Source organism: Nerophis ophidion, linkage group LG12, assembly GCF_033978795.1.
Source record: "Nerophis ophidion isolate RoL-2023_Sa linkage group LG12, RoL_Noph_v1.0, whole genome shotgun sequence".
NCBI classification, from domain to species: Eukaryota; Metazoa; Chordata; class Actinopteri; order Syngnathiformes; family Syngnathidae; genus Nerophis; species Nerophis ophidion.
The window spans coordinates 28,173,544-28,187,060 of NC_084622.1; the positions used below are offsets into that span (position 1 = coordinate 28,173,544).

Consider the following 13,517-nt stretch of genomic DNA (forward strand, 5'->3'; position numbering starts at 1 on the left):
ATGACTGGTCTAACTCGAAATGTATTTGTAATCAGACTTTTTGGGACTGAACCTTTAGTTTTGTAATATTCTCAAGTGCAGCGGCATACTGATCTTCCTTCCACTCTGTACACACTGACTGACGTACTCAGGGTATCCGCAGAATCTTAAAAAGTCTAAAAAAAAAGTCTTAAATCCAATAATTTGAGTTTAAGGCTTTAAATGTCTAAAATTCTCCTAAAATCTCATAAAAGGTCTTAAATACAATGTTGAAAGGTCTTAAAAATCTATTGACGTTACTTTTATTTAAAACATGCACAAACTCTAGTCTGGCTTTGAAATGTTTCGATTTTTAAGGAAACTCTAACGTAACTACACAGCGGAAATAACTGTGCTGCCCTGTCAGAATTTATCGAACACCACCATCTATTGCTGACTTCCAAAAAAATCTTGGTCTACAACAGAGATGTTTCCGGTTTTTAGTTAGGTTAAGCGTTTTGTATTCCAATGTGAAAGAGCTGTGATAAATTCATATACTTTGCAAGTAAATCCGGGCCTTCAATTTTCCTTCGTCTTTTGTACTTTTTTGCCTGTATCGATGTGAAATGTGTCTTAAATTGTATTCATTATGGTCTTATATTTGGCTTGTTGAAACCTGCAGAGACCCTGGTACTGGAAGTGTGCCTAGTGTTCATGTCTACCCGGTACATGAATACAGCTAAGGAGAACCATAGCTATCAATAGTTCTAAAGAGAAACCAGGACATAGAGACCCTCTTCCACCATTTGGGAACACTTCGCATTCCCTGTAAAATGCGTAAAAAAGTTGAAAGGCATCTCTGATGAGAGTAGCTGTGCGCAACCCGAGGGTCCCTGGTTCAATCCCCACCTAGTACCAACCTCGCCACGTCCGTTGTGTCCTTGAGCAAGACACTTCACCCTTGCTCCTGATGGGTGCTGGTTGGCGACTTGCATGGCAGCTCCTTCCATCAGTGTGTGAATGTGAGTGTGAATGGGTAAATGTGGAAGTAGTGTCAAAGCGCTTTGAGTACCTTGAAGGTAGAAAAGTGCTCTAAAAGTACAACCCATTTATTTATAATTTATTTGTGGCTGTTCATGTCTACCCGGTACATGAATACAGTGCAGCCCAGGCTAAGGAGAACCATATCTATCAATAGTTCTAAAGAGAAACCAGGACACAGAGACCCTCTTCCACCATTCGGGGACACTTCGCATTACCTAATTTGTGGTCTGGATAATATGTATTGGATACACTTTGGTGTCACCTAAATGATTCCCTAGCACGGCCACAGCTCCTGCTCACTGCTACCCTCACCTCCCAGGAGGTGGAAGAAGGGGATGGGTCAAATGCAGAGAGTAATTTCACCACACCTACCGTGTGTGTGACTATCAGTGGCACTTTAACTTTTATAAACCGTTATGTCAGAACATAGCCAGACTACTAAACCCCACCAACAGAGACTTCCAAAACTGCGTGCAAGCTCAGGTCAAAATGCAGGACCTTTATGATTTGACATTGTTAAACACGAGTGTCCCACATTGTAGCAACAATCATATCAGAAAAATGTTATGTAAATTATCCAAAAACATTCCGTTCTCTGAGATCCCAGTGAACAGACAAATGGCTTTCTTTGTTGCAATAAACCAAAGGCTTAGGAAATTCCGCTATGTACGATGGTAGGAGACAGGAGGGGTTATCTCTTTTGATCCAAAACTTGCCCAAGCTCGATCTAGGACCAGTCCGAGCCCGAGGCATCTTTTTTTTTTGTGTTAATGTGACCGAAAACAAAGGCTGTTTACATACCACCCATTCCTTTAGAAACAGCTGTTGTTACGTAAACAGGGAAAGTCCAAATAAAAAGAGGTGGCGTACAATATTTCGCCAGAGCGAAATTTGTCTCCTCAAGTTGAGACAAATTTAATTCTGTCTCTGTTTAATTCCTTGCTTCTTGTCTCGTTTAATAAATGTCATCAGTGTTTGAACCTGACAATTAATCAGTCCGAAAAGCCGTACTTCCGCATAGGCCCCAACAGCTGAGATTCCATCCCAAAACCTTCTGGCTATGAAGCAGACATGCTAACCACGTCGTCTCTGTGCTGCCAAAACAGAAACAATCGGATTTGGGGTCGAGTTGCTTGTGAGATTTGTCGCGTTTTAATCAGTGAACGTGTCATCTTCAAACCAAATAATCTCGTCTCCCTCATGAGAGAAGCATGAATCAAGCCTGTCTGGCATTTGTGAGCCGGGCTCAGGAGGAGAGCGTGTGATTACGGAGTGTGATATACGACCCAGACATTAGCCCAGAGTCAACACAAACACACTGACAGATTCATCTTTGTCGCTTTCACATGTGCTTCCCAGGTCGGAATGGTGTCAGCGCTCCCCCACTTGGTCATGACCATCATTGTGCCCTTAGGAGGCCAGTTAGCCGACTACCTGCGTACACACAACATCATGTCCACCACCACGGTGCGCAAGATCATGAACTGTGGAGGTGGGTCAGTAGTGCGTTTGTGTGGAAGTGTGTGAGCACTCTGAAGTCAAGACAACCGTGCAGATGTTGACTTTGCTTGTTTTTAGGGTTCGGTATGGAGGCCACCCTCCTACTGGTGGTGGGTTACTCTCACAGTAAGGGGATGGCCATCTCCTTCTTGGTGCTGGCTGTGGGCTTTAGTGGGTTTGCAATATCAGGTGAGACTTGAAAAAACTCCCCTCGTTTGTATGATGAATGCAAAAACCTTTGCTTTGCTGGTTACAGGTTTCAATGTCAACCATTTAGACATCGCTCCACGTTATGCCAGCATCCTCATGGGCATCTCCAATGGTGTTGGCACCCTGTCAGGGATGGTCTGTCCTCTAATCGTGGGAGCCATGACAAAGAATAAGGTGAGTCATTCTCGTTATTGTTTGACAAGTAGAGATCGAAATACTAAGACAATTAAGTTTTATTTTGCATTTTAGAATGCTTAAAGAGTAACTGCACTTTTTGGGGGGAATCCTTCACAATCCTTATGAGCATACTTGCCAACCCTCCTGATTTTCCCGGGAGACTCCCGAATTTCAGTGCCCCCCCCGAAAATCTCCCGGGGCAACCATTCTCCTGATTTTCTCCTGATTTCCTCCCGGACAACCGTATTGGGGGCGTGCCTTTAGGCACTGCCTTTAACGTCCTTTCTCACCTGAAACCTTCACCCCTTAACAGCAGCATGCTGTCGTCACGTCTGCTTTTCCTTCATACAAACAGCGTGGCGGCTCAGTCACATAACTTCTACGGCTTTTGGAGCTCAGTGCAAAACCGCGCACACAACAAGAAGGAGACTATTATGTATGTCTCTGTTATCCAAAGGTTTATCTATAACCCATAAAGTAGGCAGGTACAGAGCTATTTCTCAGCGTGTGTTTATTCCAGCTGGCACGTTAATACACTGACACACAACATCCGGATTCCCATCATGCATTGCTTCAAAACTACGGCAAGTAGTAATGTCCAAAAACATAACAGAGACGAAGCAGAAGAACAAAAAAGAGTCATGGTGACGACTAGTAAGAAGAAGAAGTACGCTTGTAAGTTCTAAAATAATTGGAAAAAATAATTTCAGTTCATCCAGGACAGCTCGAAGGGGAAGGGGTATGCTGCCTGCAAATTTTGCAGATCAGACTTCTCCATTGAACACAGTGGCCGAACGGATTACTTAAAAATATATACACCCCCTGCTACCCACCCCACCACCCACCTCAACCACACCCCTCCCAACCACCCGCCCACCTAAACCCCCCACCCATCTCCCGAATTCGGAGGTCTCAAGGTTGGCAAGTATGCTTATGAGAAACTCATAACAAAAAATTCATACATTCTAACTTGCAAAAATTGTCTCAGGCAAGTTTCCAGTTGATTTTGGGTAAACACTAAATTTATGTCAGCAGAGCTCAGCTCCAAGTTCCACGTTTGTGCCGTCACAGTCACGCCGACCTCACTCTTTCAGCTTCCGTCTGCTCCCACGTTTCACTCTTTCTTGGTAAAAGCAGCAGTTCATCCTCCTCATACATTCAGCTTTAAAAAGAGTAAGGTTGGGAAACTGCATTTGTTCAAAAATAGTTGTCTTTGTTATCTGTTACCAAGTCTGCCATTATTAGAACACACTTGTGTTTGTTTCCGGAAGTAGGAATACATTCGTTGCTGTGCATTTCTATGGAAACGGAAATAAATGGGCTGAGGAAATAAGTTCCGGAAATGCATAAAATGACCAAAATATGGTAAATATTGTACACATTACTTATTGTTATAAATGTTTCTGTTACTACATTTTATATATATATATATAGATATATGTATATATATATATCCACCCATTTCCTACCGCTTATTCCCTTTGGGGTCGCGGGGTGCCTATCTCAGCTACAATCGGGCGGAAGGCGGGGTACACCCTGGACAAGTCACCACCTCATCGCAGGGCCAACACAGATAGACAGACAACATTCACACACTAGGGCCAATTTTTAGTGTTGCAAATCAACCTATCCCAAGGTGCATGTCTTTGGAAGTGGGAGGAAGCCGGAGTACCCGAAGGGAACCCACGCATTCGCGGGGAGAACATGCAAACTCCACACAGAAAGATCCTGAGCCCGGGATTGAACGCAGGACTACTCAGGAGTCAGGACCTTCGTATTGTGAGGCAGACGCACTAACACCTCTGCCACCGTGAAGCTCTATATATATATATATATATATATATATATATATATATATATATATATATATATATATACATATATATATATATATATATATATACGTATATATATACATATATATATATATATACGTATATATATATATATATATATATACGTATATATATATATATATATACGTATATATATATATATATATATATATATATATACACACACACAGTGGGGCAAAAAAGTATTTAGTCAGCCACCGATTAAAATGATGACAGAGGTCTGTAATTTTCATCATAGGTAAGGTACACTTCAACTGTGACGGACAGAATGTGAAATGTGAAAAAAACAATCCAGGATTTCACATTGTGGGAATTTTAGATAATTTATTTGTAATCTATGGTGGAAAATAAGTATTTGGTCAACCATTCAAAGCTCTCACTGATGGAAGGAGGTTTTGGCTCAAAATCTCACGATACATGGCCCCATTCATTTTTTCCTTAACACGGATCAATCGTCTTGTCCTCTTAGCAGAAAAACAGCCCCAAAGCATGATGTTTCCACCCCCATGCTTCACAGTAGGTATGGTGTTCTTGGGATGCAACTCAGTGTTCTTCTTCCTCCAAACACGACGAGTTGAGTTTATACCAAAAATGGATACATGGATGATACAGCAGTGAATTGGAAGAATGTCATGTGGTCAGATGAAACCAAAATATAACTTTTTGTGTGTGTGTATATATATATATATATATATATATATATATATATATATAAGTCTGGCAGATTCTCGAGTGAGGAACTTGAAATTCTCACAAATCCTTGAAAGTGCCACAAATGTGCTAGCACTGAAACGTGTATACTTTCAAGTTTACTCTGCAGGACGTGTGACGTCATGTCTGTATTCGGGTCAGTTTGCATTCACATTTGAGTCCTGACACATTTTTTTGTAATGTGAACGCCAACATAAAAAGACCAGATTTGCCCCGAAAAAAATTCTCATTTGGACGTCCTGTTGTGAGCGCACTGAACGTCCCCTTATAGTAATTCTGCTCCGCTCTGGCTCGACATGGCTAAGGTAACAATGACAACGTGGACTGGTTTTTCAGTATAGTAATGCAGGCGTTACTAATGGATAGGGTTGGATAATAAGAGCTGACAAAGGGTCTTTAAATGATTTATAATCATAGTGAATAATGACAAATCATATTATTTATTTAAAGTCATACTTCAAATCACACCAAATTATCTAGAGGGGGCTTAGGAATATTTTAGGGGGCTTCAGACCCATAAATGTGCCCTAATGACTGAGACCACTCCGCAAAGTCAGCAATCAGTGTCCTGTACTGCACTTCCCCTTCCTCCCCGATACACAGCAGAGTCATCATAGTATTTCTAAAGGTGGCAGGACCTGGAGCTTTACTGGAAATCTGAGGTGCACAGGGTGAACCGGAATGGGGACAGGACAGTCCCCTGTGGACCACGGTATCTGACAGGGAACTCCACATTTGCACAAACTGGGACTTATCAGACAAGTAGTCATTGATCCAGGAGACTGACACCCATCCGGAGCAACTTGTCACTTATCAGAATGGGCTGGATGGTGTTAAAGGTACTAGAGAAATAAAAAAACATGATCATGACAGCGGACGTCATGGCGCAGTTGGGAAAGTGGCTATGTCAGCAATCTGAGGGTTCCTTGTTCGATCCCCACCTTAGACCAACGTCGTCACGTCCGTTGTGTCCTTGAGCAGGACACTTCACCCTTGCTCCTGATGGGTCCTGGTTAGGGCCTTGCATGGCAGCTCCCGCCATCAGTGCGTGAATGTGTGTGTGAATGGGTGAATGTGGAAATAGTCTCAAAGTGCTTTGAGTTCCTTAAAAAAAAAAAAAGGTAGAAAAGCGCTATACAAGTATAACCCATTTACCATTTAAAGGCAACAATAATGGATGAAGCTTTCAGGGCATACATAATGTTGACGTCTATAGTTATACTCTGATATAAAGTGGGAAAACACGCTATTTGTACAACAGCAAGAACAAACATGGCTGTAGATGCAACGTTAAATCATGAAATGCAACCTCAGCCCAGCAAAAAGGATGCATATTTATCCGGGAGTGTCTTGATTCCAATTTCCTTGACCCAGCCACGCACAAAGAAGTTGTAAACCTCCGTACTTTTCCAAGTTTTCATTTGTTTTGTCGTGTAGAATAATGTCTGAAGCACACGATACTTTGACGTGTGGTAACGTGACCAAGGGATAATCCTTGATATCGCTTAACAATTCCTTTTTTGATTAAATATAGGGATCTATTTCATTGCAAAATTAGATTTTTTTTGCTCTTTTTTTTTTTTTTTCAGGAAGATCTAGGCCCCTTGCGTACTCAGTTTGTGCGCTGCTTGCTGCACAACAGCAGTCTTGGCTTGGTTGACCACCACGGTTTTTCTTCTTTCGGAAAGAAGTCACCTAACGGAATACAAACAATTCGGTCTATAAAGCAAAACGTTTTATATACATGCATTAAATATGTATATAATGTAGTAACAGGCACATTCGCAATAACATGTAATATATACAGTATTTTGGTCATTTTAAGCATTACCGGAACACATTCTGTGTCTGCTTTCACTAATCATTAAAGACTTTGTGAGAGCCTTTGAAAGTTATCTGGTAGACTAAGACTTCCTTTTTATTGTCAATCAAAATTGAACTTTACTGTACAGATAAGTACAAAATTGTGTTGCATTAGCTCATGGTAGTGCAGGATAGAAAAAACAATAAGGTGCAGATATAAATAAATATATTACTGTACAGATAAATATATTGCACTTTTGAAAATGCATCCACATTTATGGATGTATGTTATATTGTCTCTATATTCCAGCGAGTTAATCCATTTTGGGGGGAATTGAGGGGATTATTATGATGCGTTCAAGAGTCTTTCGACCTGAGGGAAGAAGCCGTTACAGAATTTAGCACTTAGCACTGTGTGCAAATTATTTGGGGACGAAATAGGAACGTAAAAACAGTTTGGATGCTAACTGATGGACCGGTTGTATCTTTCAGCACATGAGACAGTTGCTCTCATCGAGCTGTAAATTTTGAACAGTAAAAAAGAAAAGCTGAGTCTTTATCGCGATGTCCAGAGCCAGTGGCCACTGCTTTAGTCGACCCCGATTTTTAGCGCAGCGTGTGGAATTTGATAGTTGACCAACTTGTCGCCACAGCCTTCTACTGTACAGGTGAGAGTCCTGATTTATAACCTAGCACTTACTTTTCTAAATGAAAAGGCAATACAACAGCAGCAGCTCAAGTAGCTAGCAGAAAATGGGTTATACTTGTACCTTCAAGGTACTCAACCCAAATTCACCCATTCACACACACATTCAGGCTCTAACCACGAGCCGTCAGTGGCAAGGGTGAAGTGTCTTTTTCTCAAGGACACAACGGACGTAACTAGGATGGCGGAAGCCGGGATCGAACCAGGTGGGGGTGTATATTGTAGCGTCCTAGAAGAGTTAGTGCCGCAAGGGGTTCTGGGTATTTGTTCTGTTGTGTTTATGTTGTGTTACGGTGCGGATGTTCTCCCGAAATGTGTTTGTCATTCTTGTTTGGTGTGGGTTCACAGTGTGGTGCATATTTGTAACAGTGTTTAAGTTGTTTATAAGGCCTCCCTCAGTGTGACCTGTATGGCTGTTGACCAAGTATGCGTTGCATTCACTTTTATGTATGTGTATAAGTCGCGTATATTATGTGACTTGGCCGGCACGCTATTTGTATGGAGGAAAGGCGGACATGACGACAGGTTGTTGAGGACGTTAAAGGCAGTGGCTGCAAGGCACGCCCCCAATATTGTTGTCCGGGAGAAATTTGGGAGAATTGTTGCCCTGGGAGATTTTCGGGAGGGGCACTGAAATTCAGGAATCTCCCGGGAAAATGGGGAGGGTTGGCAAGTATGCTCAAGACTAAAAAAAATTCCACACATTCAGTGGAACCTCAGTGTTATATTGTTCCTGTTTTTCACTCTGATTGAAGTGATACATTGTCCAAATAAAGGGTGGTTGTACTGTAAATTTCAAATCATGTTCACAATGTGTTTTCTATTCCATTACTTTCATTTTGGTTTTATACAATAATGCTTCAGGTGTATTCATTTATTTGACTTGCCTGCACAACTGCAATATGTTCAATCAAAAACACCTTGAAGACTGCAAGTTGCTACCGATCGGACTAGAATTACTGGTACTACATGTATATGATGACACACTAGTTACTATATGCAAATGTGCAGCATTGTTTAGTGATTAAGTGTCAGGTTCAAATGCTGATGACATCTATTAAACAGACAAGCAGCAAGGAATCATGCAGAGACAGAGTTCAATTTAGCTCATGAGGAGAGCGCATGGAGCTGCACACTTAGTCACAGTCTCGCCCTATGCTCTAAGGTTCAGTTCCCGCGTCCCTCTATTTATTCAGGAGTTCTAAAGTCAACATCACTGAGGCCGAGTCTAAAAGGAGTGGTCACATATATCATGCAAAGCAGGTTCATGACGCACAATACGTGACAGAATGTGCTGGGGCCTTGTGATTTCGCCTTGTCTCTGCTTTGTCTGCATGCTGTCATTACCATGAATTGATTAACATGGACCCCGACTTAAACAAGTTGAAAAACGTATTCGGGTGTTACCATTTAGTGGTCAATGTACTGAACTGTGCAATCTACTAATAAAAGTATCAATCAATCAATCAATCAATCAAAGTCGTCTTATCTGCGTTGAAGTCCTTGTTGTCTCTGCTTCGTCTGCGTGCTGTCGTCTTATCTTCGTTGAGGTCCTTGAAGTCCTTGGCTGTTATCAGGCTAAAACAAAGATAACATCTGCGGCTGAGGCCACCCCTCAGACAAGAAGTTTCGTCCTTGCACAGACACAAAAGTCTAACTTGAGCACAACAGCAAATAACTATAGCAACAGACTTTAAGCATACTAAAGTTGTGTGATAATATATACATGATTATTCTAACATTAAGACTGGTTCAACTAACCCAACTATTGTCCCAGTGATGAGTCGATCCAATTGTAATGACTTTTTAATAAAAAGTGGCTTAACTAACCCCCTCTTCTCCCATTATCTGATCCCAGACTCGGGAGGAGTGGCAGTACGTCTTCCTGATTGCCGCACTGGTGCATTACGGGGGCGTGGTGTTCTACGGCATCTTTGCCTCTGGGGAAAAACAACCATGGGCCGACCCAGAGGAGACCAGCGAAGAAAAGTGCGGCTTCATCGACGAGGACGAGCTGGCCGAAGAGACAGGTGACATCACGCAGGGTTACGGCGCCATGGGTGGCCCGGCTAAAAGCTACGGCGCCACGGCGCAGCTCAATGGCGGTTGGGTGCAGGACTGGGATAAGACGGAGGAGTACGTACAGGAACCAGCGGGGAAGATGTACTCCGAGCGAGGCTACTCTTAGAGCAGATGTATCCTACGTTGCACAAAATAACTTTAGATAGATGAATCCATCCTGTGTATTCCACATAGTGTAGTTTTCCAACAGAGTCCACACACTCATCACATCTACAGTCTAGTGCAGTGTTTTTCAACCTTTTCTGAGCCAAGGCAGATTTTTTTCATTGAAAAAATCCCGAGGCACACCACCATCAGAAATCATTGAAAAATGAAACGCCGCAGCCGATATTGACAATTAAAAAGTCGTTCTCACAATTGTTGGATATGAATTCAAACCAACCAGGCATGCATCACTATAGCTCTTGTCTCTAAGTAGGTGTACTGTCACCACCTGTCACATCACGGCGTGACTTATTTGGAGTTTTTTGGTGTCTTCCTGTGTGAAGTGTTTTAGTTCTTGTCTTGCGCTCCTATTTTGGTGACTTTTCCTGGTTTTTGGTATTTTCCTGTTGTAGTTTCATGTCTTCTTTTCAGTGCTATACCCGCACCTGCTTTGTTTTTGCAATCAAGAATATGTAAGTTGCGCGAACGCTATTCTTTGTGGGGACATTGTTGATTGTCATGTCATGTACGGATGTACTTTATGGACGCCGTCTGCTCTACACTCTGTAAGTCTTTGCTGTCGTCCAGCATTCTATTTTTTTTGTTTTGCATAGACTTCCCTAAGCTTCAATGCCTTTTCTTAGCTGCACTCGCCTTTTGTTTCTTTTTGGTTTAAGCCTTAGATACCTTTTTACTTGCACACTGCCTCCCGCTGTCGTCTGCATATTGTGATCACGACTAAACATCTACAAAGCAATTAGCTACCTGCTGCCACCTACTGATATGGAAGAGTATTACATGGTTACTCTACCAAGCTCTAGACAGCACCGACACATTTGCGGATTATTGTTACTGGTTTGCGAAAAATATTTTTTAACCCAAATAGGTAAACTTACATATTCTCCCACGGCACACCAGACTGTATTTCACCACACACTAGTGTGCGGCGGCACAGTGGTTGAAAAACACTGCTCTAGAGATGTTGCAAAGCAAGTTGCAGGCCAATGTTGTAGAAAAGTTCTTAGGCACCCAAACCTCATCAGTTTACTTGAACAACATGAGCCACATGACCTTGCAGTAGACCCTCACTCAAGGTCTCTCTCTCTCTCTCTCTCTCCGATTGCACTGAAGTATTCTAAACAAAAAAAGAAGAAGCAGATTACATTGTGTTCTATGTAGTGTATATACCTGTATACTGTTTCTGTGAGACTATTGTGGATTTGGGTCGTTGATCTGTGTTTATCATTGATATAAAAAGGCCATATTTTTCATGGACAGTACCTTTTCAGGGAGATGTCTGCTTGCAAAAAAAAAAATAAGGTCTCTTCCTTGTCCTAGAGCGAGGCGAGTAATACTCCTAAGGGCGAGTGAACCTAAGGGTGCGTTTACACTTGTCATGTTTGGTTGGGTTAAAGCTAGTTTACTTAGCTTATTCAAAAGGGACTCAGACCTGGCGCTCTTTAAAAATATATTTCAGAATCTTTGGTAACTCTTTAGTATGGGGAACATAGTCACCATTAATTAGTTGCTTATTAACATGCAAATGAGTAACATATTGGCTCTTAATTAGTCATTATCAAGTACATATTAAAGCCTTATTCTGCAACCAGTAAACCGGTAACACTTTAGTATAAGGAACATATTCTCCATTAATTAGTTGCTTATTAACATGCAAATTAGTAACATAATGGATCTTAATTAGTCACTATTAAATACTTATTAATGCCTTTTTATACAACCAGTACGCCTCTTAAAACTTTAGAATGGGGAACATGTTCACCATTACTAACCCTAACCCTTTAACCCAAACCAAATCACTCTAAAATTAGTCTGTTACTTACAATATGTTCCCCTAGTGTCCAAATAACTCTGAAGTAAGTCTTTGTTACTTAAGTTCCCCTAGTGTCCAAATAACTCCAAAATAAGTCTTTGTTACTTAAAATGTTCCCCTAGTGTCCAAATAACTCTAAAGTAAGTCTTTGTTACTTAAGATATGTTCCCCTAGTGTCCAAATAACTCTAAATTAAGTGTTTGTTACTTTAAATATGTTCCCCTAGTGTCCAAATAAGTCTAAATTAAGTCTTTGTTACTTAGAATATGTTCCCCTAGTGTCCAAATAACTCTAAATTAAGTCTTTGTTTTTAAGATATGCTCCCCTGGTGTCCAAATTACTTTAAATTAAGTGTTTGTTTCTTAAAATTTGTTCCCCCAGTGTCCAAATAACTCTAAATTAAGTGTGTGTTACTTAAATTATGTTCCCCTAGTGTCCAAACAACTCTAAATTAAGTCTTTGTTACTTAAAATATGATTCCCTAGTGTCCAAATAACTCTGAATTAAGTTTTTGTTACTTAGAACAGCGGTTCTCAGATGGGGGTACGCGTACCCCTGGAGGTACTTGAAGGTATGCCAAAGGGTATGTGAGATTTTTTTTTAAATATTTAAAAAATAGTAACAATTCAAAAATCCTTTATAAATATATTTATTGAATAATACTTCAACAACATATGAATTTAAGTTCATAAACTGTGAGAAGAAATTCAACAATGCAATATTCAGTGTTGACAGCTAGAATTTTTGTGGACATGTTCCATAAATATTGATGTTAAAAATTTCATTTTTTGTGAAGAAAAGTAGCCCAGGATGATTAGAATTAAGTTCATGAATCCAGATAGATCTCTATTACAATCCCCAAAGAGGGCACTTTAAGTTGATGATTACTTCTATGTGTAGAAATCTTTATTCATAATTGAATCACTTGTTTATTTTTCAACAAGTTTTTAGTTATTTAAAAAAAAAAAATCCAAATAGTTAAAGAAATACCACTAAAAATGAGCAATATTTTGCACTGTTACACAATTTAATAAATCAGAAACTAATGACATAGTGCTGCATTTTACTTCTTTATCTTTTTTTCAACCAAAAATGCTTTGTTCTGATTAGGGGGTCTTTGAATTAAAAAAAAAGTTCAGAGGGGGTACATCACTGAAAAAAGGTTGAGAACCAGTGACTTGGAATATGTTCACCTAGTGTCCAAATAACTCTAAATTAAGTCTTTGTTACAGAAAATATGTTACGCTAGTGTCCAAATACCTCTATATTAAGTCTGTTACTTAGAATATGTTCCCCGAGTGTCCAAATATCTCTAAATTAAGTCTTTGTTACTTAGAATATGTTCCCCATACTAAAGTGTTACCGAAACGGTACTTTTTGAAAGCATAAAGAACACAAAAACATGTTCAAGCCAGAATGTAACATTTTGGTTGCTATTATTTAAGTTGCAGCTTTTCCGCGTGTGTGGTTTACTGTGCAGCAAGTGTGAACGCAG

General features: G+C 40.5%; 1 protein-coding gene across 1 annotated transcript in view; it reads left to right on the forward strand.

Annotated features, from left to right (window-relative positions):
• slc17a6a (solute carrier family 17 member 6a) overlaps positions 1–12,620 on the forward strand; it is a 40,922-nt gene extending 28,302 nt beyond the window's left edge. The window contains exons 9-12 of the mRNA XM_061917252.1: positions 2,362–2,494; positions 2,581–2,691; positions 2,759–2,886; positions 9,824–12,620. Of these exons, the coding sequence (XP_061773236.1) occupies positions 2,362–2,494; positions 2,581–2,691; positions 2,759–2,886; positions 9,824–10,153 (702 nt within the window). The 3' untranslated portion in view covers positions 10,154–12,620. The remainder of the gene's footprint in view (positions 1–2,361; positions 2,495–2,580; positions 2,692–2,758; positions 2,887–9,823) is intronic.
• The last annotated feature ends 897 nt before the right edge of the window (positions 12,621–13,517 follow it).